Source organism: Copadichromis virginalis, linkage group LG15, assembly GCF_057382275.1.
Source record: "Copadichromis virginalis isolate Kocher_CV1m ecotype Utaka linkage group LG15, C_Virginalis_male_GT1.1, whole genome shotgun sequence".
Lineage (NCBI taxonomy): Eukaryota > Metazoa > Chordata > Actinopteri > Cichliformes > Cichlidae > Copadichromis > Copadichromis virginalis.
This window is the reverse complement of record NC_140632.1, coordinates 10,663,659-10,687,553: the sequence shown is the minus strand read 5'-3', so window position 1 is coordinate 10,687,553 and position 23,895 is coordinate 10,663,659. Positions and strand designations below refer to the sequence as shown.

Genomic DNA, 23,895 nt, shown 5'->3' with positions numbered 1-23,895 from the left:
TTCCTTTTAGTTCTCAGTTTATTTGATATTGACAAAAGTTAGTCAGTTTTGTCTGTTCTTCTGTAAAACAAACTAAGATTTATTTTTAGAATTAATATTTTGTTTCTAAGTGGAATTGACAATTTAGTCTGTTTCGTTTGTTCTATTTTGAAACTTAAACGCTTTAGCGGCTGCCTTTTGTGTAGTTTGCAATATTTGCCTTTATTTATCTGAAAAAGTCTCATGTTCCTTAAGTACATCTACCCTGTTGAACTTATTATGGGAAATAAATATTTAAATAAAAACAAGCTGCTGATTATTTCACATTTTACTTGTGAGCAACGGCACATTTAAATCTTACAAATATAGTTATTTGGCTTATATCGTGATAGATATCGTTATCGCCTGAAATGGAAAAAAACATATCGTGATATGAAAAAATCTCATATCGCCCAGCTCTAGACACATGCTAATTGCTCAGATAAACATTGGACTAACAACCTACACTCACTACAAATGAACAACAGTAAGGTTTCCTTGCCCTATGGTGGCCATCATAGTTTAGATTATACACTTGAAATGGGAGCGGTAAGAGAAAAGTATTCAGTTGATTGTAATGTACAGGGAGTGCAGAATTATTAGGCAAATGAGTATTTTGTCCACATCATCCTCTTCATGCATGTTGTCTTACTCCAAGCTGTATAGGCTCAAAAGCCTACTACCAATTAAGCATGTTAGATGATGTGCATCTCTGTAATGAGAAGGGGTGTGGTCTAATGACATCAACACCCTATATCAGGTGTGCATAATTATTAGGCAACGTCCTTTCCTTTGCCAAAATGGGTCAAAAGAAGGACTTGACAGGCTCAGAAAAGTCAAAAATAGTGAGATATCTTGCAGAGGGATGCAGCAGTCTCAAAATTGCAAAGCTTCTGAAGCGTGATCATCGAACAATCAAGCGTTTCATTCAAAATAGTCAACAGGGTCGCAAGAAGCGTGTGGAAAAACCAAGGCGCAAAATAACTGCCCATGAACTGAGAAAAGTCAAGCGTGCAGCTGCCAAGATGCCACTTGCCACCAGTTTGACCATATTTCAGAGCTGCAACATCACTGGAGTGCCCAAAAGCACAAGGTGTGCAATACTCAGAGACATGGCCAAGGTAAGAAAGGCTGAAAGACGACCACCACTGAATAAGACACACAAGCTGAAACGTCAAGACTGGGCCAAGAAATATCTCAAGACTGGTTTTTCTAAGGTTTTATGGACTGATGAAATGAGAGTGAGTCTTGATGGGCCAGATGGATGGGCCCGTGGCTGGATTGGTAAAGGGCAGAGAGCTCCAGTCCGACTCAGACGCCAGCAAAGTGGAGGTGGGGTACTGGTTTGGGCTGGTATCATCAAAGATGAGCTTGTGGGGCCTTTTCGGGTTGAGGATGGAGTCAAGCTCAACTCCCAGTCCTACTGCCAGTTTCTGGAAGACACCTTCTTCAAGCAGTGGTACAGGAAGAAGTCTGCATCCTTCAAGAAAAACATGATTTTCATGCAGGACAATGCTCCATCACACGCGTCCAAGTACTCCACAGCGTGGCTGGCAAGAAAGGGTATAAAAGAAGAAAAACTAATGACATGGCCACCTTGTTCACCTGATCTGAACCCCATTGAGAACCTGTGGTCCATCATCAAATGTGAGATTTACAAGGAGGGAAAACAGTACACCTCTCTGAACAGTGTCTGGGAGGCTGTGGTTGCTGCTGCACGCAATGTTGATGGTGAACAGATCAAAACACTGACAGAATCCATGGATGGCAGGCTTTTGAGTGTCCTTGCAAAGAAAGGTGGCTATATTGGTCGCTGATTTGTTTTTGTTTTGTTTTTGAATGTCAGAAATGTATATTTGTGAATGTGGAGATGTTATATTGGTTTCACTGGTAAAAATAAATAATTGAAATGGGTATATATTTGTTTTTTGTTAAGTTGCCTAATAATTATGCACAGTAATAGTCACCTGCACACACAGATATCCCCCTAAAATAGCTAAAACTAAAACCAAACTAAAAACTACTTCCAAAAACATTCAGCTTTGATATTAATGAGTTTTTTGGGTTCATTGAGAACATGGTTGTTGTTCAATAATAAAACTATTCCTCAAAAATACAACTTGCCTAATAATTCTGCACTCCCTATATTGACATCTATAGAGATTTATGAGATTTTATACACTGCACACTGTAATTTTAATGTTGTGCTAGACCAGGGGTGCTCACACTTTTTCCGCATGTGAGCTACTTATAAAATGACCAAGTCAAAATGATCTACCCACTACAAAAATCCAAAACATATACTTATTTATAAATATATTGAGGATTCTTTATATCTACAATGTATATACATGCATAACCGCAATATCCAATATTTCACAACACAATTAACTATGTAAATTTTTTGTCATTACCTGAGTTTACTCTGATGACTTGCACTGAATTGAATCAGCCAGGGATGCATAGTCCGGACAGTAGCTGCTGACGGCCAGGTTTAAGAGAAAAAACCGAGAGCTAAAAATTGGAGTTAACTCGCTGACTAGCTTGTCAGTTTTACTACACTTCGCGCCGCTGTTTGCGCATGCGCAGCGACCTAAGCGTCAGAAAAAATCTGCTGTCATCTGACTGGCTTCCCTGTATCAATCAAGTGACGGGATGGATGATAGGCTGGCATCTATTTTTTTTAATGCCATGCGATCTACCAATATTACCTTTGCGATCGACTGGTCGATCGCGATCGACGTATTGAGCACCCCTGTGCTAGACCAAAGTGAGCAAATTTGAGTCCCTGAACTAGACCTCACAGACACCTTTGAGGTGTTGGTGCTTTTTGAGCATTTTAAAGCAGCGATCTGACAAATAGTAAGTTCGGCTCTGTGGTTGATATGTAAAAAGGCTGCGCTTTAATTTTGGTGAGTATTTTATTTCTACATTAGTTAACAGTAATTATCAGGTCTGTGTCTGAGTGATTTACCCAAACAGTTTAGGGATACGCCTTGCTAATAATAATGGCTGATGAAAATTTAGTACACCATCCTCTCATCCAAATTTGTTGTTCTTCTCACAAAATGGTCACAGCCATAATTAAGGTTACCTTTTAGAGGTCAAATGCACTCTTAGTTAAGAATACACCAGCAAATTTAAAAACAAAACAAAACAACAACTGCAAAATCACACAAAATATGACAGAAGCTGAATAAAACACAAACAAATTACAAAAAAAATCTCAAAAACCATAGCAGTAGTGTTTTCGGGCAGATGCTAACATGACGAAGCAGCTGCAGATCCTACAGAAACCAAAACTTGTGAAGATTTGCACGGAGACAGTTTTAATCGCATGACTTGCATGTAATGCTGTTAATATAATATTAATGTTTGCTATTAACTGTTTACTGTTATCTTGTCACTTTTGCATCTGTTTCGTCACCTTATTGTCTCCCCAAAACACTTTTTGAGTGCTTTTGCAGTGTTTATCCTATTAGCTTTTTTTTTTGCTTTTTTTCCCCCCCCATGTTGCAGTATTTGTTCTGTCAGGGCCAGCGTACATGCTGCTAAAACTGAGGCTTTGAAATGGTCCTGTGGAACATCACATTGTGCATCTTCTACATACAGTCTATGTGATGCATAGGGTAGGGAGGGGGGAAAAGGAAAAAAAGATTTGTAAGAAAACATTTTCATGTTTTCTTACAAATACTGATACAAAGAATATACAAATACTCTTAAATACTGATTTGATTTACAATCTTATGAAATACATTTAAATAAACGAGTATCTAAAATTAAGTTCAAAACACACTAGTGTGATAACAACAGATTGAGATCTTGAATAAAGATAATTTGAAAAATAGTTAAGAAAAAGTACGATGTTTTAAGGATTTATACTGCTGAGCTGAAAGTTATAGTTATTCAGATTATTTGAGTTACATATTAATAAAAACATTTCTTTTATGGAGTTCTAAAGAAGCACTTCAGTAAGATAAATACAAGTTTGTTGTGTAGTGAGATTTATGGTGGACTCATGAGGAGATATCTCCAGAGAAGGTGAGTAGTTCAACATGCCATGAAGAATCCGATAATGAGCATATGTATGAGTTCAAGCGTGTTTGAAAAGCATGTGTCTAAAGGTGATGGAGACGATAAGGTATTCACTTAATGTAATTTATGGTGGTGAAAGTGAACTGTGGTCTATTCATGCACATGATAAAACCTCAAAAATTTAATGTCATCCTTCTTTTTTGGTTTCTAAAATTAAAATAATAGTCCATCCTGCTGATCATGCAAAGTCACTTCATCAGTGTATGAGATAATTAATCTATAATTAATCTTCAGTTTCCCACTTTTATAGTTTTAGCAATTCAGGTCAAAGGTCAGGTCAGATAAAAGGTCAGTTTTAGCCCGTTCTTGTGGATTACTGGCTTCTGCATAACTGCTGTATGTCTCAAGAGAAAGCCACTGTTGTTCAGAATCTCTAATAAACTGTAAACATTGAGCCTTTACTCACCTTATATCCTTAAATTCCTGTAATCCTTCTATCTGCATATCTAAAAACTATAGCAACAACCTCACCAGAACTTCAGATTGGCCTTAAACCTGGCCCTTATTGTGTTGATCCCCATCCATGATGATTTACAGCATCAATAAGCTAAAGCAGAAGAAGCCATTTGGGAGTTCTCACCTGGCAGAAAGAAAAGGAAACACTACTCCCATAACAGAAGTAACACCCACCTCAGGGGCCAGCTTTCATGGACCTAGATACGGCCATCTCGTTAGCCTTGTCCAACATCCAGTCTGTCATGTCAATTGCAGACTCCAAAGCCTAAAGTCCGGTTTATTCACCAATCGGTCTTCCTCTCACTCTTCCTCCTCGTTAGCGAGGCCTGGCCCCTTCTTCGATGTTGTCGATAGCAACAGAGCCCTGCTGAGATGACTGAAAAGTGTAGTCCCAGCCTCCACTTTATTTCCTCCCACTGCTGTAGTGTTTTTTTTTTTTTTTTTTTTTTTCTCCAATTCATGAAACCAAATCCTAGCGGGGACTCTCCTTTCTTTTAATGGATTATTAGCTTCTAAGTAGTATACAGACGAGGCCTCCAGGGGTTTTTACGTGGGTTTTTTCAATAATCAGTGCTCTGCTGACCTACAGCCAAAGAACTGTCATCCTTGCAAATTCATGCTTTCTCCAATGCTGGCTCATATGTACATGTTATGATATAACCTCTTGAGTTATGTTTATAAACTCTCTCGTTGTGTTACCTCAAAGCCGCAAATTTGTGAACCTTCAGTTAGTCTTACTACACGTCATACAAGTCTGTTTTCCTTTCCCACGATTGCTGCATGTGCGCTCTCTACCTTGGATTTTCTACATGTGCACACCAGCAGGCATGGAGGTTTGCCCAGAGTAGTTGGTTTGGGGGGGGGGGTTTATGGCTATACTTCCTGCTCCAGGCTTTCACTGTATTCACACTGAAGGGGAAAAAGTTGCACTCTGCTTGGCCTAAAACGGAGTTATACTGCCTTATATAAAATGCTGCAGATAGAAAGGATTTCCTTTGACAGTCAGACAGTCGTGACTGCTTCAAAGTGCTAGTCTAGGCAGGCCATAAAGTAAAACTCAGCCCACATTCCCAGTGCATCAGCTGATTTTCTTTCCGGCCCACATCAGCTGATGGCTCAGCTGATGCCCTTCTAAGCATGCAGTTGGCAAATCTAATATCCTATTAAAGCTGCTTTAGCCTGCCAATCCAAGCTGCAAGCTGCTTCCTCTACAAACTGCTTTGCAACCCACCTCCACCCCTGCTCATCCTCTTCAAGCTATGCCTGACTTAATCAGCTGTCACTGAAGCCAGCACTGTTCTGTGCCCTATGGAGTTTAGGTTGCTGCTCTCCCTGCCTTATCCTTTCTATGTATACACACTGAAGAGCAGGGAGAAGGGCAGGGCCATACAGCCAAATATAAATGACTGCAGATGGAAATAATTTTCCTTGACTAAAATGATTCTGACTGAAATACTATGATTTGGTTTGCAGCATCTGGCAGGCCTGCTGGATCATGATATATAGTATACATCATATACTATGTTGAAAGAAGACTTTTTTTCTTGCTTTTTCAACAACACAAAACATTGTGCAATATCCGTGTGCACACTGAAATTCAATATTTGTTCACAGTGAAAACAATGTGGCCTTCTGACATTTTAACTTGTCATCCAACATATTGCTTTTCATCTGCTCCACACTGGGGATTTAAAGGATGCACATCATTGTATTGTTATTACAGGTTTATCAGCGTATTCGGTCATTAGCTACAGGAGAATGTGTTATATAACATATTTACATGTGAATGGAGGTGTATTAGCAATGTAATTATTGCTTTTCTTTAAAGCAATCATTAAAACTTGAATATGTTAGAAATTGTATGAATCCATTTCGCAGTTATGAGATCTAAAGAGCTAGGATCCAAGAGATATGTTACCAATTACAGTTTAATTTCTTGTTAACAACATGATTTAAGATGTTAAATTTTATTGGTGTTCGTAATAAAGACATTATGAAAATCTAATTTTCATTTTAAAACAAAAACCATCTGTGGCACTATTTACTTTCAAAGTTATGTAACGAGCTTATATCCCTTGTGTGCTGCAATTTCGTGTCACAGTTGATGCTCATAATCACTTCAGTATGAATGTGGCAGAAAGAAATGCACTGACATTTTTTCAAAGAGAAGTCCACATGTGCAAAAGTAAAAAAAAGAAGGATTTACAATGTTTGGGGGCTTGAATTGACTAGAAAATTATTAGCTAGTGTTGACTAAACCAGACTGTATGACTACATTCAAATAAATGTCATTTGTTTTGTCTTCATAAGGGTTTTTTGCCTTTTGATTTGTTTATTTTTACAGTTTCATGCTAAGCTGCGGCGTCTGAAAGCACAACGCAGGTATGAGTACTCCAAGGTTTGCCAGCAAACTGTGACATCACCGATTCTTACAGGTGCAACAAAGCGAGCCGCCCATCCATCCTTTGTGTAAATTACATGTTCGTGTCAGATGATTCTAGAAATTTTAAAAAAGCTGCTGTTATGTGCATAATACAAACCAAAAGGAAATGATTTTTCCCAGAAATTAAATTCCTTTTCCCAATTCAGACACTGTGAGGGCCAGTTTGCCCACTGTCTACAAGCCTTTTATTTCATCTCATCTTTTGTTAGTATAACAGCATCATTTTCAACTTTACTACAGTTTTTCTCCATTGGTTTGGCTCATTTCTTGAAACAGAAATTACATTCTCAAAACTCTAAGATCATTTGGCAAAACACTCTTACAGTTTAGCACAACACTATAGCTCACCTGCAAAAGCTCATATCTCTTCCAAAACTGTTCACTCAGGCGTCAATCTAAATCCCTTTCGCATTTAAACAGTCAGTGTCTCCAAAATGGCAAAGATCCTTCTCAATAGCTTTGGCTCATTTCTCGGCACAGATCGGACATTCTCATCATTCTTGGTGCTTTTGTCAAAATAAACCAAGATGGTTGATCACAACAACATGGTCCACCTGCAAAAGCTCATATCTCTCCTAAAACAGTTCACTCATGTGTCAAAACTACATTTCTTTTTAATCTGAATAGTCAGTGCCCCCAAAATGCATCGTCCCTTTGGCATTGTGTGAGTACTGTCATACAAAATATTTAGATGTTTTGTCACTATGGCAGAGGACCAACAATATACAACAGAAAAGAGCAGCCTCCAAGGTTTGATATCACAGATTGCACTCACACTACCAAGGAAATTATAACCATTTTTTTATTCACACGGAAAGAAAGTTCTCATGCCAAGTTCTCTTGCAATGCAACGAGGGAAGAAACGGCGTGCATGCCGCAACCATCCCCTGCATTGATCTCCTGTAATGTCGTCACACGCTGCGTCCATAGCATGGAGCAGGGACGGCTGATCCTGAGCATGATGCTCATACACTCTCCACCTCCAAGCAGAGAAAAACTCCTCTATCGGATTGAGGAAAGGAGAGTAAGGTGGCAGGAACCCCATGACCATCCTTGGATGCGTTGCAAACCAGCCCCTAATGAGTGGGCTATGGTGGAAATTGACATTGTCCCACACAATTACATAAATAGGTAGGTGAGGCCCTATGAGACCTCTCTCATTTTCAGGGATAAAATCGGTATAAAGGCGATCCAAGAAGATGAGGAGCTTGTGTGTGTTGTATGGGTCAAGACTGGGGATGTGAGTGGCCACACCATTTTCAGAAATGGCAGCACACATAGTTATATTGCCCCCTCGCTGACCTGGGACATCCACTGTGGCCCGGTGGCCAATAATATTATGGCCACGTCTTCGGCCCTTGGCCAGGTTGAAGCCAGCTTCATCCACGAACACCAGGATGTGAGGGGTCTCATGTCCTTCCAATGACATTATTCTCTAAAATAGAGTAAAGAACATGAAATCAGTCATACAGAAGAGTCATATACTACAGTTAGACAATTACCTGTTCTCCCCCACAGGTTCAATATACTACAGGCCACTACTCCAGTGGTTCTAAACTAGTGATAGGCCTATGAGGAAGTACTGCAGGGGTATTTGATAGAAAGGGGAGTGGGAATAATGGAGGTATTGAAACCAAATAAGAGAACTACTGCTTATTGTGATTACAGGTAAGGTTATAATAAGAGACAACCAGTAACTGACTTACATTTACATACTGGTAGCGCAGCTCCTTCACTCTGTCAGAGTTCCTCTCAAACGGTACCCTGTAGATTTGTTTCATTGTCATCTGATGCTTCTTCAAAACCCGGTCTATTGTGGAGATGCTTATTGTGTTTATATTCTGGAATATATGATTGTCCTGAAGGATGGCATCACGGATCTGTCTCAATGTGATGGCATTATTTGCCATCACCATGTTTTTTTTTTTTTGTTTTTTGTTTTTTGTTTCTTTTTGGAAGTGACATCAGAAACAGCAGCATGTGACATCACGTGATGGCGGAGCTTCAGTTCATCCTTTGTCATCCTTTTTTTTTTTTTTTTTTTTTTTTTTTTTAATAGGACAGGGGGAAAGAATGAAAGAAAGAGGGGGAGAGGAAGAAAGAAAACCAAAGGGGAGAAGAGACGGTGAGAAGGGGGGGAAGAGAGAGAAAAAAAAAACAAAAAAAAAAACTCCTGGGTCACCTGTATGGAGAGAAAGAAAAACAAAAAAAACAGGGGAGACAGCAAACAACAAAGAGCAACATAATAATAAAAAAAAAGCACCATCACAATAAACTAGCTAGTCATAGATATCAATAGTTACTAAATAATAAACGATATTGTGTAGCACGCAAGATAGACAGCGCACAGTGTGCTTTGAGGCAGCAGCCAAGAAAGCTGTAGTCCGCATCTGTGAATACCCATGTGTACACCTGTGTGCATACCTGTGTGGATCAGCATGCTTGCATTCCAAAGGTTTCTCCATGTAATGATCTGCTAGAGAGTGTGGGGAGCCACAGCCCTGTCCTATATGGTATCAAGCAGGTATGCCATCACCATGTTACAAATCTCTCTTTCCTGTTGTTCATTGAGCAGTTTTCCTCTGCCACCCACATGAGGTTGTCGTCCAATCCTACAAAAAGAACAGAATACAGTAAGTTACCAGTGTAATTGTATTATTGTTTTACTCACAGTAACTTCACCACAATCCTAATGCAACATTGCACAGTGACTGGAATACTACTCTAAACTTAATTTTCTAATTATGTAATTCCATAGTTTACAGTAATATGTTCAATACATTTCTTGTCATATTTAGTATCAAAACATTCCACTAGTCCTCTCCACCTGCTAGTATAGACCTACAACTGTAGGCAGATGCACACAAAATCTCTACAGTAAGTTATACATTTTTTGCCTCACGCACAGTGCCCTGTCCTATACAACATATAATTCCATCATAGATTACATGGAGTCCATACCTGTTTTCCCTGCGAAAGGTTTGGATGATGGAGGAGACTGAAGAGTGAGACATATTAGGCTGCACTCGACGACCTGCCTCTGCCATTGTGAGGCAATGGTTTATGAGATGGTCTATAATTGTGGCCTGAATTTCATTCGGGACAGCACAGTGTCTTCGCGCACCTCGGCCTCTTCCCCCTATTCCTCCACCACGCATTCTCACTTCTTCTTCTTCTTCTTCTCCTCCTCCTCCTCCGTCGTCTCCTCCTTCTTCTTCTTCTTCTTCTTCTTCTTCTTCTTCTTCTTCTTCTTCTCCTTCTCCTCCTCCTCGAGGAAGAACTTCCCCTTGTCCGTTTGCTTGGCCTTGTCTATCCATGTTCAGAGATCGGACTGGTCCTGATCAAGCTCTATATATCTGTGTTTGGCAGCACACAATCATGGAACACACCTGTGTGTGACACTCCCTCTTAGTCTAGTTTCACCTGACTGTCAATGACTGTCATCAATTTATCAAATATTCAAAGAAATTCATATATGGTATTCATGGTATTATGTTCTTGACCAATTTTGACAATTGAACAGACAGTTGTGCATGCGAGTACTTATACAATGAAATCATGCTGACATGTTTTGGAGGGAATGATCATTCGACTGAGAATCAACTAATCAGTTTAGATCTACAAGATCTATTCATTTGGAAAATGTGCTAAATGTGGGCTAACTGCATAACTGTAGGCTACTTGTACTTAATCATTTGCAAAGATGCACTGAGACAATTGAGACATGTACTAAGGCATTTACCATTTGATAAAATGAATGAGAAATGCCATTCTGTTGTGAACATTTGCCAAGAGGTTTGGAGGTTTGCCCATGTTATTTTGAGAATGTAATTTCTGTTTCAAGAAATGAGCCTAACCAATGGAGAAAAATTGTAATCCATCGGGTAGGTCCAGGAAATTCAGGTTCCAGTAGCAAAACACAGACAAAAATTTGCCTAGTAATAAAAAATTAAAATAAAAAATAAAGGGGAAAAATGAATATCAATATATAAGCATAAATATAACATATATACATGCATCTATAAATACAACATGTAAGAATAACCAGTGTAGCAGCCAAAATATCTATTGCACAGTATTTTGTTGTGCATTCAGAGATACTGTTCTGCATACATTGGTTATTTGAGTTTAAATCTATCAGTTCAAAGCAGCTTGACGAGCAAGGCATTTTTACACAAAAAAACTCAATAATTTTCTTTATTTCACTGTAAACACTAAAAATGTTTGTGCATGAAAATCCCAGTAGATTAGCAGTTTCTGAAATACTCTGATACCAACAGCCATGCCACATTCAAACTCACTTTAGTCGCTTTTCTCGCTCTCTCTGGTGCTCAGTTTGAACTTTAGAAGGTCATCGTGACCTAGTCTACGAGCCTAAATACATTAGGTTCTTGCCATGTAAACAGCTTATTGGATATTCCGCTAACAAGTAGCTGAACAGGTTTAACTAATAATAATGTGTCCAGAGAGTGTATTTTCCACCCCTTGTTAGACATAAAGCGAGTCTGTTATTCATCTTAGCCCAAAGAAAAAATATTAGGTAAAAGGGGGGGGGGAAATCATTTAATGAGGAAAAAAACATTGCATCATTAATCCCCTGAACGGTTGTTTTCTGAAGAATTGTAAGATGAGCCTTTGATTAACAGACACTGAATAATTGAGAGGGAGGTGACCTTATATTGATGACAATTAGCGCTGTATGCATAATTAGCAATTATCAGTTACTTTACATAACCCTCTGACAAGAACTGCAAGCAAAAGATGGCTGCGGCAATAATATTTGACAATTTGCGAGTCGTTTTTAATTGAGTCAACAAGTTTCATTCACGTCTCAGGATGGATGGTAATTGTGAATGGCTTAATAAAAACACATTTAGCAGACAATACAGTGTCACATTAAAACGCAAAATGTGTGGGGGGGTTTTTCAACAAGCGGCATAAGTTTAGAATTAAATAAATGTGAGAGGACTCGGGGGAGAAGTGACTAATGGTGTCAGTCCTCATGTTTACTTTGCTTCCTTTCATCCCACCCTCAGTTTTTCGAATGAGAAACAGATTTCAGCAATCACTCAGACGATATGTTAAATGATCATAAACACTGTTGCCTGCAATTAGTTTTAGCGCTAATCCTTATATCAAAAGATGTGACACAGGTATGTTTGAAGTCATCCACTTGCAACCCTGAGCCAAAGGACAGATGTGCTGACGAACATCTGTCTTTGTAATTCATTTTGGCCGATAGTCACTTTGGCCGAACCTTCAAAAGAGGGCTAGTTTTTAAGCATTTTTCTATTTTCCTCCTTTTTTGTGTTTATTGGAGAAATGGCACGAAATGAGAGGGAGGAAAAAAGAGGTGGGAAACGACTTACAACAAAGACTTTAAACCCTAACCATCGAGGGTGCCCCCAGGGGGGCTGACTGAGGATGAATTAGCTTTGTGTGGAGGTGATGTGCAAAAGTCTCAAGCAGCACCATTTCTTTATATTTTGCACAAAAACCTGAAATAAGTGTTGTAATTTATTGGAAAATGGATAAATGGATATCAAGCATACAGAGCATACAGAAACAGAGTTTGTAACATTTTAATGACCTTGAAAGTCAATATTTGGTGTGACTACCTTTATTCTTCAACACAACCTGAACTCTGTTATGCAAGCTTTCTTGTCATTTCTTTAAGTAGTCTTCAGGAGTAGTTCTCCAGGATTCTTGGAGGACACTCAGAGCCCTTCTTTGGATGTTAGCTGCCATTTGTTATGTTCTCTGTCAAGATGATCGCACACTGCTTCAATTACAGTGAGGGCCAGGGCAAGTTGTTACCAATCAGATGCTTTCCAGATGGGTATTGCGTGATGGATTAAAACCTGATGGTACTTTAATTCCATCAATTTTTGACAAGATCCCCATAACAGAGCCCCTGATTGTTTTCTGATTGGCATAGGCATTCATTGTTGGGTGTTTCTCCTGAATTCCTTTGAAATTTGTATTCATCAGTCCATAAGACCTGTTGCCACAGATTTTCAGTAGAGCTGTTGAGTAATTTGCCATTTTTGTTACCCACCAGTCTAGTTTCTTTAGTTATTTAAGGATGCACTGCTCACCATGCCGGCGGCACGGTGGTTAGCACTGTTGCCGTACAGCAAGAAGGTCCTGAGTTCAATTCCAACATCAGGCCGGGGCCTTTCTGTGTGGAGTTTGCATGTTCTCCCCGTGTTTGCGTGGGTTCCCTCCGGGTACTCCGGCTTCCTCCCACCGTCCAAAGACATGCAGCTTGTGGGGATAGGTTAATTGGATAATCCAAATTGTCACTAGGTGTGAATGTGCGAATGAATGTGAGTGCGAATGGTTGTCTGTCCCTGTGTGTTGGCCCTGCGACTGACTGGCGACCTGTCCAGGGTGTACCCCGCCTCTCGCCCTATGACAGCTGGGATATGGGATAGGCTCCAGCGCCCCCCCACGACCCTGAAAAGGATAAGCGGAAGCGAATGGATGGATGGATGGATGCTCACCATGCCAAGACATGCCATGTTTTCAGGTAACAGCTCTTTGGGAATCATTTGTTGGTGCCAAAATGTAATTTTATGTTTGTTTTTTGTTCGACTAAAGAATAAGATGGGACTAAATCATGTGTTGTTATACGTTGCAATGGGTACCTAAAGATGCAACTGGTTTATTGTTATCCGTTATGTGTAGACACAGCATTAGTTCATCCTTTGAGTTAGGTGCCTTTTTTGTTTGAATGATTCATAAGTTAAGTGGCTTCATCAAAAAATACAAATAATAATTAAATGAAAAGGACTAGACTGGAAATGAGTGAAAAAGCAGCCAATGTCCAAAGAAAAACTTTGAAAAACCTTCAGAAAGCCTGGAGAACTATTGCATGAGACTGCTTTAAAAATGAGAAATCTACGGCTCCTTGGAAGCAAAATATGAAGAAAGGAGGAGTGGCTCAAAACCACAATATTATATTTTTTGTCTTCACCACCTAACTGAATATGTGCCATAGAATATGCAACTTTTCCATCTTCTTTGCTTTAGAGACAACAGAAACAAGTGAGGTGTATCCTCATAAACTGGCAGAGCCATTGTTGATATAAAAACTATTTATTACAGCCTGCATGTCTGTGATAATGATATACAAACAAAACCTTTCTGCAACATGTGTGTTAGCCTCATACTCCCAGTTAATCGTGTCATTAATCATAATGACATGTCTTGGATACCTCTGAAGTTGACATTCATTTGAAACGGGGGTCAAGAAAGTATAAAATGCAAGTAAACAAAGCTAAAAATTGCATGGCTAAGAAATGTAAATGTCAACATGGAAACAGATGTGGTATGAAGATTATGTACAAACATTGAGATGTCAGTTTAAATTATCTGAATTACAGCTTTGGTTTCCTTTAGTCAATCTAACATGCAGTAAAATAGCATCTTCCTCTTTTTGATGTTTAATGGATGCAATAAGCGATGCTGCATGTGGTCTTTGCTCTTGAAAGAAAGTCTTGAAGTGAGGATATGAATCAGATACAGTCTTCTAAGCTAACTGCGTGGTAGACTTGAGGCTAATGGCTTCCATGCTATCCATTCCAGTGCTGCCCTCTGCCTTTTGAACAAATAATCCTGGAGAACTGTTATCTTTCAGGTTCAGTTTGTAGGCGCATACTTCACCTTCTACTTCAATTACTGTTTTCATTTCCATGAGGAAGGAGAAAACAGGGAGTAGGATATCATTCCAGGTTTTGTAATAAGAATTGCAATGTTTCTGTATACGTTCAAAACTTGATCTTGCAGCTATTATAAGCTTAGAGAGGACAGCTGAGTGTTGTTGTGTTTAATTTTATCAGATATGAGAGATGAGAAACCAGCTTGCATAGATTTTCATGTCTGAGCACGTATATCTACCACACAGACTGCATATAAAGAATGGGAATAGTTTCCAGGTCTAAGAGGTAAAGTAAATGCAGAAGGGCCACAAACCTGCAAATCTTTCAAATGACCAACAGGAGGCATCTTGTTGGAAAAAGATGTCCGACATATATAAATCTATGAGAAAATAACTCTACAAGTCACTTTGTTTGGGATTTAGGACCCAGTGTTTTGATTTTCTTTAACTTTTAGTGTTTCCTGGTTTCTTTATTTCAGTTTGTTTTATTGGGTGAGTCCCTTATGTTAGGGAGAATGTAATTCCTCAGTGTTTAGCCTTTGGTTCTTGTTATTCTTAGTTTTCTTTACGTCAGTGTTTCTAGTTTAGACCACCTTAGTTTTACCTATCTGGTTTCTGCTCTCAGTTAAGTTTGTTTTTATTCTATCCCTTGTTTCAATTATCATGCTTGTCCAGTGTTGCCATGCGTTGTCTAGTTTTTATCTGTCCGTGATGCCATGTTTAGTAAATTCCTTTTTTATTTTGCTTCCTTTGTCGTGTCTCCCTTGATTGTTGTCAGCTGTGTCCTTACCTGTTGCCCATCCTCTTGTCATCTTATGAGTATTTATTGTCTGTGTCACCCTTTGGTCATTGTCACGTCCTATCGTCATGCCTGTGTGCTCACTAGTGTTTTACAGTGGCTTGTCTTTGAACATGTTAAACAGCCAGCAATATTCATTCATTCATTCCACTTCACAATCCTAAGTTCTGCATTTGGGTCTGCAACCTGCCTGTTATACAGCACTACGTGGTACACTTGATATCTGACTGCAGTAAACACTTTTAATGAGGTGAGTTTACGGGCTCAGTATAACCAAATACATCACAAAGTTTATTTTGTAAAGCATGGTACTCATTATAGTTTAAAAAGGACTATAAAGAAGTGTACGCTTTAGGGACACCATATTTTGTGATTGACAATCTGCTATTTTATGAGCATGTACAGTCCCTCGGTTCATTAGTCAGACCCACTCACTCATTTCAAAATTTCACTAATCACTAGGTAATGTCATGCGGTTGTGTCCATCTTTTGTATACAGTCTACAATAATAATAATAATAATAATAATAATGGATTGGATTGATGCGAAGCTCGTTTCTCTCTGCAGTTTTAGGTTTAATTTTAGGTCCCACCGTCCAAAGACATGCAGCTTGTGGGGGTAGGTTAATTGGATAATCCAAATTGTCACTAGGTGTGAATGTGCGAATGAATGTGAGTGCAAATGGTTGTTTGTCCCTGTGTGTTGGCCCTGCGACAGACTGGCGACCTGTTCAAGGTGTAACCTGCCTTTCGCCCTATGACGGCTGGGATAGGCTCCAGCGTCCCCCGCGACCCTGAAAAGGATAAGCGGAAGCGAATGGATGGATTGGATTTATATAGCGCTTTTCAAGGCACCCAAAGCGCTTTACAATGTCACTATTCATTCACTCTCGCATTCATACACTGGTGGAGGCAAGCTACGGTTGTAGCCACAGCTGCCCTGGGGCAGACTGACAGAAGCGAGGCTGCCATTTCGCGCCATCGGCCCCTCTGGCCAGCACCAGTAGGCAAGTAGGGTAAAGTGTCTTGCCCAAGGACACAACGACCAGGACAGAGAGCCCAGGGATCGAACCGGCGACCTTCCGGTTACAGATACGCTTCCCAACCCCCTGAGCCACAATCTTCTCATGTCCTTTGCAAGACATGGCCCCAGCATATTTTAAAATAAAAAAGTGAATGAGAAGCGCTCTATGGTTGGCACTTGATCAATTATTCTTCAAACTATGGTTCAGAACATTTTGTTTCAGTAGCACCATTGCCTCTAGGTGCCACTTATTTTGCTGCCTGTAAGCCTGTCAGTAAGTTGCCAAACACAGTCACTTACTCATACACTGACTAATAACACTTGGTGGAAAGTGTGTGAATCTGCAGTGCTGAGCAGAGGTTTGCTGATTTCTCCACTCCTGCAAAGAGGTCTGTTTCCAAAATTGCTGTGTAGATTCACCATAAATGAAAAATCTGATTTTTAAATGACTTTGTTATGTATATGTATTTTATTTTGGCTATTTTACACTGGCCTCGATGATTGCTTAAATACTTATGTTTCAGTGGACATTCCGTGATTTATTTTTGGCTACATTAATGCATGGATGAAAAGTTCTGGCACATAACACAGAGATATATAGTGTCAGAAACCCAAAATCATGACATAAAGCAGGTGTGTAAAAATAAGATCAAAGTTTACTTGAACCAATATCAAAACATTACCTTCAAAGAAGGCAAAGATTCAGGCAGGGTTCAAAAGCAGGCAGAGAAAAAACAGACTAATACAGGAAGACAACCGAGGGGGGTGGAAATCAGCCGTGAACGTGTGCCGTAATGACTAAGGGGACCAGTTGGTGAAGTGGATGCAGGTGAGCAAAGAAGCTGAAAGGAAAGCAGGGCAGGTGGGAATGGTGGGTTTGGAACAACAGGAGAGAAGTGAATGGGAACATAAAAAAACAAACTGCATGAAGACCAATATACACCCAAAAATCTATAATTTTTTCTGCTAATTGTACCTTCTTCAAGAATAGATAAAGAAGACCATAAAGCAAGACAAGACACAAATGATGGGAGAGAAGGCAAAATTGAATATAGTAGTTGTATATAAACACCTGGTAAGTAAAGAGAGGTTAGTGGAGAAGTCCAGTGCATCATGGGAAGTCCCCCAGCAACCTGAGCCTATTGCAGAGGATCACCTGATCTAGCTCACACTATAAGCTTTATCTGGAAGTAAAGTTTAAAGTCAAATCCTCAATGGAGACAGGTCGTCTGTCTGGAAGCTGGTTCCACAGGGGTCTGACAGCTGAAATCTCTCCCTCCCATTATACTTACTACTGGGAACCAGCAGTCTGAGAGTGAGGTGCACTGTTTGGATAATATGGTACTATGAGGTCTCTGACATATGATGAGGCCTGATTATTCAAGACCTTGTATGTGAGGAGAAGAATTGGAAAGTAAATTCTGGGTCTAGCAGGTAGCCAGTGAAGAGAAGATAATATGTTAGAAACATGATCTCTCTTTCTTGTCCCAGGCAGTACTTTCACTGCCGTGTTTTAGTTCAACTTAAGGCTTTATGGGGAATTTTTAGAACCGTCACATAATAAAGAATCAAAATAGTCCAATCTACAAGTAATAAATGCACGAACTAGTTTTTATCACCACTCTGAGACAGGATGTTTATAATTTTATCAACTTTGGGAATCAATCAGTCATTCAAATACCTCATTTATATTTAGGTGATCTCCCACGCAAGGTCATCTTCTCAGATATGTAGACAGCATCTGGTTTCACCACAGCCCTCAAACTTGCAGAGAGAGCAAGAACATCAACTTCTGTTTCAAATAGACCTGAATTTTGTGTTAAAGTTCATTTCTTCGTATGCAAACAGACACTTTTCAAGCCTGAGGAAAGAAACCAGTTTGTTCACAATTTCTTTTTTGTCAACACTCGTCAAATTGCACAGTCACAGTCACCACACTGAACACAGTGGAGAAATGGAGTTTTTTTCCCCCGAAGTATAAAAAGTTCTAAATTGAAACTTACATTCAACAAACTATTTTTTTATGTTTATGGATTAGTGCCACCATGCTTTAAAAAAGCATCACTGTTTCATACCTACCTCCAACAATCCAACTGTTATATTTCATACACATTCTCCAGAATTTAAGGATGACTAGTTGAGGGTAAACACTTATTGCACAACTTTTTCACTATAATGAGCACCAAGCCCATATGATGACTCAGATTTAAAGTCATTAAAAACTATAAACTGTTAATGATTCAGAAGCCAGTTTTCCTGAATGTTGACAGTATGAAACATCCTGTCTTGTGCAACAAGGCTAAAGATCCACATTTTCACCTGAAGGACTGGGAAACACACTCTGCAGAAGTGTCACCTTTCATCGTTCTCACTTGCGATGGTATCAGGTGTACTTTGAACAGGCTTGTGTCTGGCTAAAACTACCCTTGCGCAGGATGGGTGGGGTAATGTGGTGTGTGTTTAAACAGGCAAGGTAAGGTCCCCCGTCACAATACGTGCTCAGGCAAAGATCGGGCTTGAATGGAATCCTTTACCTGTAGCTCTGGGGAAACTGTACACTGAAAATCTACAACGAGACTTCAGTGCCCGTCAAAACCACAATGGAGACAACTAATGATACCACAAAAATCCTGGGGAAAGGTCCTGAATACCTTCGTAAACAAATGGATTTAGAGAGTGAGACAAAAGGACGCATGAGTGCCGTGGAGAGGCTCGCCGCAAGTAAACCAAAATACGTCAAAAGCCAACAGGTGGTTAACTCAACTCAGGAGCCAGTGATTAGCCTTGGATCGGCCTCTGTGAGTAGCACTGGGTCCTCTAACCGAAGCTCACACCAGGATGGGAATCTTCCTACAGGGAGTCACTTTACAGGGAATACACTCACTGTGCAAATCTCTTCACCAGTGCAGGCACATCGCTCCAGCGCCAAAAAACGACCAGACTCTCTTTTAATTTACAGACAGAAATGTGAGTTATTGAGAGGGCCAGCAAATGAACGGAAACACCATATAACCCGTAAGTTGTTGCTCAACCCTGTGAATAAAAATGCCCCATTATCCGAGGGGACAGATAAGGAATGTGAGTCTCAGGGCAACGGGGGAAAAATCACCACGCCTAAGGAAACAGCAAAGGAATGGAATCCACATGTAGTTATCTCTAAACCGGAGAGCAATGGAGTGACAGAAGAGTGCAGAATCAAGAACAGTGACTCTGGTACAAAACCTAAGGCTGGAGTTGTAAATGCATCTAGTGGTCTCCTGACAGTTCCTGAGGTTGAAAGGAGGTCTGGCAAAGGAGTCAGTCGTTCTCACTCTGATATCAGCTCCAGGTATTCCAAAAACTTTGCAGACTTTGATGTTTTTTTCAAGTACTGCGGGCTGGACGGTGAGGTCATTGAGTCTTTGGGGAAGGACAACTTCTCGGCTCGCTCAGATGAAATTGCAATAATGGTTCGGAGTGTCAGTGTTTCCACGTCAGATGATGGCTTTTCCAGGAACAGTAGTGACAGCGATGCGCTCATGGAGGAAAAGCTGCACGAGAAGATACGTCAAGAGACCTCAGTTATTGAGCGCAACGCACGGATTATCAAGTGGCTGTACAGCTGTAAAAATGCTAGTGACACTGGAAAAAAGTTACGAGATCTTCACTGATTGCACTTTTTCTTTTTACCAAGTGATGTTACATAAAAGTTATATTTTGAGGACAAAGATGGAAGTAGTTTCTTGTTTTTGGCCTTAGAAAACACTGAATGATACCCTACTTTTCCAACTGTACCTAAATCTTAGGATATGTATTGTGTATGCTGCATGTGTGTGTGTGTGTGTGTGTGTGTGTGTGTGTGTGTGTGTGTGTGTGTGTGTGTGTGTGTGTGTGTGTGTGTCCTTTACTGATGACTTTTCTGAGAGCAAATGATGACTGGGTGATTTCTTATTTTTTTCTAATTTTTTTTTACTTGCACAGGACCATCTATGATCTCAGTTACACTGGAAACAGATAAAATACAATGTCATAAAAGCGATACAAAAACAAAAAGTATTTACATTATTCAGCTTCAACATTTTTAGGATTACTGGCTTATTTAATATAATACTTTTGCGTTCTATTCAGACTCTATAAAAAAACATTTCTGTATTAAATATGGTCAAACATGCATACAAGAAGGCAAGCAGTAATTCAAAAGAATTCAGTGAAGTGCTGTGATATGAAGCAAAAACATACTAGTATGAACTAGTTTGGGATTATTTTCTTTTTTCATAAAAATAAAATACTTTTAAGTTCAGTGATTTTGGTTGTGAGCCTTTTTAAAGTAAATGGCCCACAGTCATATAGACTTACATTGTTTATAAAAGCTATACTGTATTTTTATGCGACTATAATTTAAAGCTTTTGAAAATGTACAAAATTTGTCAACATGACATACTTCCTGCTAATGATAACTCAACGTCTAACAATGCTGCAGCAATTCTAGCTGTAGCTTTTTGATGAGTTGTCATCAATGTTACATAATTCATCTACAAAACATTTGTGTGTTTATTTATTATTCATTAACATGCAATTATTTTATACGATCACTTATAAAATGTACTATTTGTAAAGAGTGGTACTATTATTTTAAGATAAAAGGCTCACAGCTCATGGCCTTTTGATTCTTCCCAGGAACATTAAAAGGAGTCTCACACTGATGCTCATAAATTCTGCTCCTCTGCGAATACCTTTAGGCCACCTCAAACATGAAAGCATCCCTAAATCAGAATTTGTACAACCTGCCTTTTAAGTTTATAATCCAATAATGTGCACTCCCATTTCTCTCGGGGTGAAAGGTATACATTCCATCACACCAACACACATGAAGACACACACACCCACACACAACCTGGAGACTTACTCTGAGTTTACCCATAACTACTGCCTGCCAAACTCTGACCATAACTTATCCTAATGTTAAAAGATAGCTTTAATATATAAATTTGAATGATTTAGATCATGAGGATTTGTTCCCTTGTCCACATACAAAAAAAAATTTGCATGTATGTGTGTAAATAAATTTAGGTCACCACAACAAGTGTAATATCTGCCACCCCACAGACACTCAAATGCAAACCACAGCAACTGATACAAAAAAATTTACGTATGGAAGATCTGCTTATATTTAACAGATGTATGAAAAAACATTTGAGAAAGTGGTTATTTTCCTCGCAAACTTTCCCTTAGATCTGTTAGGGGAATGTGCTTAATAATCTGATCGGCTTATGTCCAGTGACCCGTTGTTGTTGTATCTCTCTCCCAAGCTCCGTCTGCTTTGTCTCTTCATTGCTTTCTCTCTCTTTTTGTCTTTTAGCCAAGTTTTTTTTTTATTCTTTGAAGCTCAGTGGCTGAACATGAGCTGGGGGAAAGCAATGGAAAGACTGTGCTTGACGCAGTATGTTAAACGTATTGCCACCTATTCAGTTTCACTCATTGTCTTCTTACAGAGAAAGAAACAAACAATATACGTTATAAGTTCATGTGAGTGGGCACAAAGTAGTTAGCTGGTGCAGACACACCTTTCACTTCTCCAAATGCCTGACTGACTGTTTAGTACAAGCCTCCACTTGTTGGTTGCCAAAAGTAGAGGTTACCTGTTGATAATGATAGTCATCAATATGTGATTATTGATTGTGAATGTGAACTCACTATTGCTACAAGTTTGCATTTAATTTTGTTTTTTATATGTAAAACTTAAAATTTTTGTACTCCTAGATCATTTGTATATCTTTACCACCTTTTGCCCAGTTTTACTGCTACTGAAAACATAAAACACAAATAAAACTGTTTTTACAAGTAAAACACAGAGAGACTGAGGAGGAGCTTCTTCCCGCAGGCGATACGGTCTCTCAATCACACCACCACACAGTACTGACCCACACATATGGTTCTTACACACACACACACTGGACTTTCTGGACATTGTTTTTGCACAACACTGGTCACTATATTCTTCATTTCCAGTTAATACTTGTACAGCTGCTGTTATTGTGTATATATTTATTTATATTTAGATTTCTTCATACATTCTTATATAGTTCTATATTGTGTATTGTGTATTTTGTTGTACAGTTATTTTATTTTCAACTTTAATTTATATATTTTATCTTATTCTTCCCAGTTAAATTTACCCTTCATTCTAATTTGTGTTGTACAGTTATTTCATTTTTAACCTTAATTTATATTTTATTCCTTCCTAGTTAAATTTACCCTTTTTAATTTTTCATATTTATTTCCTATCTTATTCATAGCCTTTCCTTTTTTGTTTTCTTTAGGTCACGAGCAGTTGTCCAAGCATTTCACTACATATCGTACTGTGTATGACTGTGTACGTGACAAATAAAATTTGAATTTGAATTTGAATTTGAAATGTTGCATGAGTATACTCACAGTGGGTGGAATGGAAATGTTTGCTAAAGTTTAAAAGTTTTAACCCAGGGTGAATATATTGTCTTTGAATTACTCCCCTGCGACCATGATAAGCGGAAGGGAATGGATGGACGGATGGATTGATGTTAAACTACTTACTCTTTTATTAGTTGTTCTGTTGGTTATGAGAATTATCAATTACCTATACACTGCCATTTCATCAGTTACACATTGCTAACACTGGGTTACCTTCAGGGCTGCCTTAATTCTTCTTGGTGATGTGATATCATTATTATTATCATATCATTACATTACATTGCTGCTGATTTTTCAGCTGAAGATCAATTATGAGAATCTCCTCCTCCACCACATGCCAAAGGTACTCTAGGTGTCTATTAACTGTTTCTTATATTCTGTTTTTCCACTGTACTTGAGCCCTCCAACTGCTTTATATACAAACACACATTCATCAGTGGCATGCCGTGACTTTTACAGAAAGGCAAGCAGAGACAATCGTCACCCCTCACACCCACTACACACACAAACAAACACACCTTCTTCAAAAACACCAATTTAACAAGATAAACTGGATCAGATTAAAACATGCCATTTGTGCTGTCCATCTGCACATCTTCACGTTTCTACACTCCTTCCTGGCTGAAGAGATGTAAAATATTTCTAATAACTTAGTTAAATAAATATCTACCATATTCCCCCCACTTTTTTGTATTGTTAACTGACAATGACAAGTGGTGGAGGAACTTTTCAAACCAAAAAGCAATAAAAAACCTTACTTTACATAAAACTGTATTATTGAAAAATTGTGTATAAAGTATCAAAACTAAAACTATTCTGCAGAAAAATGTCACTAATCAGTGTTAAATATTATTTTTTATCACTGCTCCATATGTTTAAGGTTGATCACATTTTAAACACTGTATTTCTGTTTAATTTTCAGCATCAAATTCTATAAATCACACATTTGTCGTGGCTGTCCTGTGAGGA

General features: G+C 39.0%; 1 protein-coding gene across 1 annotated transcript; it reads left to right on the top strand.

Moving 5' to 3' along the window:
- Positions 1-18,930: 18,930 nt before the first annotated feature.
- On the top strand, positions 18,931-22,787 carry fam110c (family with sequence similarity 110 member C). Its single transcript, XM_085431863.1, has one exon. It carries the CDS (start codon positions 19,098-19,100, stop codon positions 20,145-20,147), a length of 1,050 nt encoding a protein of 349 aa, XP_085287989.1. The 5' UTR covers positions 18,931-19,097; the 3' UTR covers positions 20,148-22,787.
- Positions 22,788-23,895: the final 1,108 nt, after the last annotated feature.

Coding starts and splice junctions, on each gene's coding strand:
- fam110c (XM_085431863.1), top strand. CDS start 19,098: ATGGAGACAACTAATGATACCACAAAAATCCTGGGGAAAGGTCCTGAA.